Raw genomic sequence first — 6000 nt, 5'->3', positions numbered from 1 at the left:
TGTCTGCAGGAGAGGCAGCTCTGAGACTGAGGAGAGTATACATGGGTGCAGGGAGCCTTGCTCTCTCCCCTTGGCCCTGTGGACCCTAGCAGTTAGAAGATTGGTTCTTCCAGCTATCAATGACTACTAGACACAGAGATGCCATTGTCTTTACTGACGATGCTTTTGACTATGTGGGCTTTTGTGTGTGAGGGGGAGGGGGTCTCATGGAGGTGAACCCAAGAGTGTAAATCGTTTCTGTGGGTTTGTGGATAAATGACACCCTAGCCTTTCATGCTCATGTAGGGCTAGATAACTTCCAGGGCTTGGTGTTGATGAAATTGAGTTAGCATATTACTAGAATTGACAGAGAACACACCCGCCACAATGTCTGGCTGCTGTATATGCAGCACTGCCTTCAGAAGCCCCCAGATCCAGGAGGACACTCGCTGTCAACCCAGTACCATCTGGAGGTGGTCCTGGTTTTCACTTCCTCTCTGTTTTGTTCTTTGGTGATGAAACCTCTTGCTCTGTGGTTGCTGTGCATGTTGGGTTAACCCCACAGGGTAGATACAAAGTAAGCCCCAGGTTCCTATGGAAAAATCTCTCAGGCCTCCCTACTTCTGCACCTGCCAACGTACATCTTTCAGCTGTAAGGGCTTGGCCCAGGGGCCTCTTGGGAAGAAAATGTGACTAGCACTTCCTGGATGTCCTGCTGCTCTCTCTCAGCACCACTGAGGCTCCACAGAAGCAGTCTTGTGGATATGGCAGGGGCAGATGGATAGAGTGGTTCCACCTTGTTCTGGGAGATAGGCTTCCTGGAGGTAGCAGGGATGGCCTTGGCCTCAGGGGCCCCAAGGGCTGTGACACTCAGGAGGAAGGTCCTCCAAGTCACCTCTTGGGTAATGGGCTGCAGGAAGTGCAATTCTGTACCACCTGAATTCTGAAATATTTTATGTACACATAATCACTTTTCTTTATGCAACCTGAAGGAAACAAGAACTATGTACTTCTTTCTCTTATTAAAATCTTTTTTAACGTTTATTTATTTTTGAGACAGAGAGAAACAGAGCATGAATGGGGGAGGGTCAGAGAGAGGGAGACACAGAATCTGAAACAGGCTCTAGGCTCTGAGCTGTCAGCACAGAGCCCAACGCGGGGCTCGAACTCACAGACTGCGAGATCATGACCTGAGCCGAAGTCGGCTGCTTAACCGACTGAGCCACCCAGGTGCTCCTATTTTAAAGTTGAGTCAATTCTATGTACTTTCCTCATTGTTCTCATTGTGGGGTCTCTTCCTCTGGAAGGCTATATGGGCTCCCTTACAGCATCACAGCTGGGTTCCAAGAAAGACAGGGCTGTGGCTGGGGTCTCACAGGGCCTAGACCTAGGTCCATCAGAGAGGGGTGCTCCCTGTGTTCCAGCATCAAAGCAGTCCACCAGCCTGCATTCAAGAGGTGGGGGACAGGCTCCTCATCTTGCTGGAGTGTACACCATCACTTACAGGGGATGAAATGTTGTTAGCCATCTTTGGGATCCCCTGCCACAGTTATAATCTTCATTCACAATTCTATATGTTCTATTAAAATGAAGATCCAGGCCAAATGGTGAAGCAGATAATAAGGAAGGAGTGGGGGTGCTGGATGTTACTGCTGCTCCTCCACTGTTTATTTCTTTGGGCTCAGTTTCCTCATTTGTTCCACCAGGGGGTTGATAATTAACAGAAATTGATAGCCCTAATTTTTAAGCTAAGTAAAAGATGCATCTGGCATAGAGCAAGGCACATGTCTAGTGCTAGCTGTTGTCACTGGCTTACCAGCCTTAAAATCCTTTATTCTCTGGCAGAAGACAGGCATTACACACACACACACACACACACACACACACACACACACACACACACGGCCTGGGGTTGACTTCCAGTGGAAGCTCCTCCAAAAGACCCTCTTCTGCAGCGTATTTCCCTTTCCAGACCTTACAGCTAACAGGAAGTAATCTTTCCCAAACCCAAAGAACTCAACCAACCAGTTTTCCAAATTCCCTTTCCCCTCTGTTTGTCTTCTTTAGTATGTGTTTACTCCTTGGGTGTTGAAATATTTAAGTATCTGGTTGAGACAAGATTCTATGAGTTTCCTTCTTAGCTTGACAACAAGAACACAGCCTCCACCACTGGGCTTCCTGTGTGCCCATTCCAGGCTAGACTTTTCAGATACTACTGCATTTAGTCTTGACTGAGGCCCTGGGGAAAGAGATGTTACTCTTGTTTTGAAGAAAAGGAAAATGAGGCGCAGAGAGGTTAAGAAACTTGCTCAGGGTCACAGAGCTCGAAAAGTCAACGTTTGAACCCAGGCCACAGACGCTGGAGCAATGGGAGAAACCTTCATGTTTCCAAATCAGCCAAGGTTAGTAGGCCATTTGCTTCCCTGTTACACTCTCGCTCACCTCCCCTTAGCAGGTGACCTCCGCGAGGGCTGAGGCCAGCAGCTGGCTGATAAGAACATCAGACTCCGGACCAACGTCCTGGCCCAAGGACCACTAACCAGCCCATTTGGCCCACGGGAGCCGCTTGTGTGTGTGTTGGGGGGTGGGGCATGGGCCAGCCTGGCAGGGTGACTGGCTCACTCTCAAGGGTACACAAAGGGATTAATACTTTGACTTCAACCTATGAGATGCTGAAACGACCTAACTTTGGTGGTCCTCGGACCCACCTGCGCGCTTCTCTCCACCAGTCACATTCTGCGCTGGCTCCTTCCTATTGCAGACGGTTCCGGGAGCCACTGCCTGGGAGCCTGCGTCCCCCAACGCAAACAGGTCGCTGTTTTGTTCTGTTTTGTTTTTTCGTGGCGCAGCTCTCAGATCCTTAAGACCCACAAACTGAAACCAAAACATCCTGGCCTGATGCCCAGAGTCTGGACGGGAGCGAAGAGACGGGAGGCGGGCTGTGGCACCGCAGTCCCGCGAGAGCCGCGGCCCTCCCTCTGGTATGCATGCCCCAGCGCTTCTTCCTCCGCTGACCCCTTCTCAAAGGCGGGAGAAGACAGGGTAGGACCCGGGCAGGTCCGGGAGAGAGGCAGGTCGCTACAGGACCCGGGCCCCGAGATGTGGGTGGTGGCCGGAGGGCGGAGACGGGGCGGGGCTCGCGGAGACACCAAAGGGCGCCTCCGGCTCTCCGCCTCAGATCCTGGTTCAAGAGTGCCTCCGGGCGTCGGGCAAGATGGCTGCGCGCGGGTTGGGTCGCAGCTTGGGGAGACTCCTGGGCAGCCTGAGCTGGCGCTCCGGTCAGCCCGCGAGGCCGCTTCGCGGGGTGAGCGCCCCCGCCGCAGCCGCAGCGCAGCCCGGCTCATACCAGGCGCAGATCGCACAGGCGGCCCGAGAGCCCGCCGCTTTCTGGGGGCAGCTGGCGCGGGACATGCTCGTGTGGGACACCCCCTATCATACCGTCTGGGATTGTGACTTCAGCAGCGGCAAGATCGGCTGGTTCCTGGGAGGCCAATTAAACGTGTCTGGTGAGTGGGTTGCCGGGGACCCAGGACGCCTTCAGCTCACGCGTCTCGAGGGGACGTAACAGAAACTGGCGGGCCCAGCCGTCCCCGGCCCGGCGGGTCAGGCCCCACGGGAGGCCCTTTTTCCAGTCTTCTGCTAGTCGAGCTCTCAACTGTGGCGCCTCGCCATCCCCGCCCCCATCCAACCCAGCCCGGCAGGCTCCAACTGCCACTGCAACCCCGCGCCCCGACTCCACCTTCCCGGCTTCCGCACGCGCCTGTGGAGACCTCCGGGCATGAGCTTGAGTCGCCCAAAAGCTGGCCTTGTCACAGCGCGGCTCCTCTCTCCACTGCCTCCAGAGTTAACTACTTGGTTCCACCGCACTGCGGAGCGCGCGCCTGCGGAGTTGCGGGCGAACTATGTGCCAGGCTGGGGTGTAGGGTATGGGGCGCAGAGGTGTCCGTCAGGACTTGCCCGCTCCTATCCCTGGGGGAGGCAAAAAACGATAAGTGTCTGACTTGTCATCGCCAGTTGCGGGGCCCAGCGACTTGCCTGGGGAGAAACTACCCATGTAAACAAACATAGGAGTGGAAGGCATTCGGGTAGGAACAAATCCTGAGCCAACAGTAGGAATCGGTTATTTCCTTGCTCCTGGGACTGTGGGTGGGAAGGATGGAATGGGTGTCTCCTAACTGACAGTTTCAGCTGCACCCGGAAGACCCACGACTTGCTTCAGACCTGGTGGTGATTGAGACCCCATTAACCAGTTTCATATCTGCTGAGATTGAATCCGTTATAGTTTCATTAAGATTTGGGATTGGGAACACAGTGTTCCCATACCACAAGGGGAGAAGGTCCAGGAACTGGAGGCAGTAGTGGCCAGGCAGGGTAGGCCTGGTGTTGGTCTGCTGGGGCAGGATGGGACTTGCAGGCAGGTGCGGTGGTCAGAGGGGCTGCCTCCTGTCTGGGAATATGGAGTTAGATGGGCTCTGGGAGTTGTTTAAGAAAAGGGCCTTCAGGTCTTCACCGCAGGGCCATGCCAGGGTCTAACTTGGAGGTTGGATCTGCTGTCTGGCACAGCTCCACCAAGTTTTTCTACTCAGAGCCTCAGTCTCCTCCTGTGCAAACTGGGGGTGGTAATGCCCACCTGCTACTCTGGTTGTCAGGACAGAGTGCCAGAAAGTATGGACCAGTCCAGCATTTATTGGTGATCAATAGGTAGTAATGATTTTAACTTATTACATTCTGAAGTGGTCTTAAAATTATAGGTAGTGCCTGGCAATTATTTTTCCAGCAAAGAAACTTAAGGGAACTTTGGACCATATATATATTTTTTCATACTGTACATTACTTTGCTGGTTTAATCAAAATGAGTCACTTACTAGCTAAGTGTTTTCTCTAAAATTGAGTCAGCAACAAGTGTCCTTGAACTAAGCAGGGGGAACCAACCCTTAGGTTTGCAGAGTTGGTGGAATGTGCCTTTGAAGGGGAGGACATGACTTACAGAAGGAAGGTGCATAAAGTGCAGCTCCTTGAGGCTGCTTTTGGACGTGGAAGGCCTGAAGTGGCTGTGAACATTCATGGTTAGCTTGTGCGCACTTGCAGCCTCTTACTCTTTGATAAGAGAGTGAGGATGGACCTTGTGGGGCAGGTACCTAGGGCCTGGTGAACCTCAGTCAGTCACGGCAGGGTGTGGTCAGCAAGAATTCTTCTGCCTCTTTTTCCTTCACTTATTTCTCCTTTATGGCTGCCTAGCCAGCAGCTGAGCTTCAGGAAACTGTTATGGAGAGAGACAGCTTTTTGCAGCTTCCTTCCTCCAGTGTGTATGCCCACCCATTCATCTGCCTGGGATATCTCTGTCCTTTGCCAGTGTCTGTAAATCACAGAGGTGACACTATGGAAGAGGATCAGGCCAGGCCATAGCTGCCCTGAGTACCACCTAGAGAGTTGTGGAAGGGGTGGGGGTGTTTTGGCCTGATCTGTCTGTGTGATAGCACAATGATGGCTTGTTCCAAAGGTGCATTGCTCTCAAAACTGCCATTACCCCTTCAGGGTACTAGCAACTGTACTAGCAGTTCTCAAAGTGTGGTCCCCAGACCAGCAGTATCAGCATCACCTGGGAACTGTTTAGAAACACAAGTTCTCAGACTCCATGCTAGACTGTCAGAATCAGAACCCCAGTGAGTGGGGCCCTGCCATAACAAGCCCTCCATGCACATTCAAGGTGGAGAACCACTGACCTATCAACCCCAAACCAGGGCAGATGAAGGCACTTTTGAAATGGGCAGGATTGGGATTAGTGTCCTGGAGATGACTCTGGTGAACAAACAAAAATGGTATATGAGTGATGCAGTACAGTTTAGTGGTCCTGGGTGTGTCTAGAATCACACCTAGGTTTGAGTCCTTACTTTCCCCTTACTGTTCTTTGTATGCATCTCCTCCTCTGTAAAGTACAGATAGCGTATAACCAAACTCTGTTCTAATTACTATTGTTGCATATCCACCACCCCACGTTTACTGGCGTAAGGTAGCAACCAT

General features: G+C 52.5%; 1 protein-coding gene across 3 annotated transcripts in view; it reads left to right on the top strand.

The window, feature by feature from the left end:
* Positions 1–3095: 3095 nt before the first annotated feature.
* ACSS1 (acyl-CoA synthetase short chain family member 1) overlaps positions 3096–6000 on the top strand; it is a 64662-nt gene continuing 61757 nt past the window's right edge. For all 3 annotated transcript variants that reach the window (XM_049650115.1, XM_049650114.1, XM_049650113.1), the window contains exon 1: positions 3096–3485. In XM_049650115.1, coding sequence (XP_049506072.1) covers positions 3194–3485 — 292 coding nt within the window. In that variant the 5' untranslated portion in view covers positions 3096–3193. The remainder of the gene's footprint in view (positions 3486–6000) is intronic.

The sequence above is a fragment of the Panthera uncia genome (assembly GCF_023721935.1).
Source record: "Panthera uncia isolate 11264 chromosome A3 unlocalized genomic scaffold, Puncia_PCG_1.0 HiC_scaffold_11, whole genome shotgun sequence".
NCBI lineage: Eukaryota > Metazoa > Chordata > Mammalia > Carnivora > Felidae > Panthera > Panthera uncia.
This window is presented reverse-complemented; position numbering and strand designations above follow the sequence as displayed.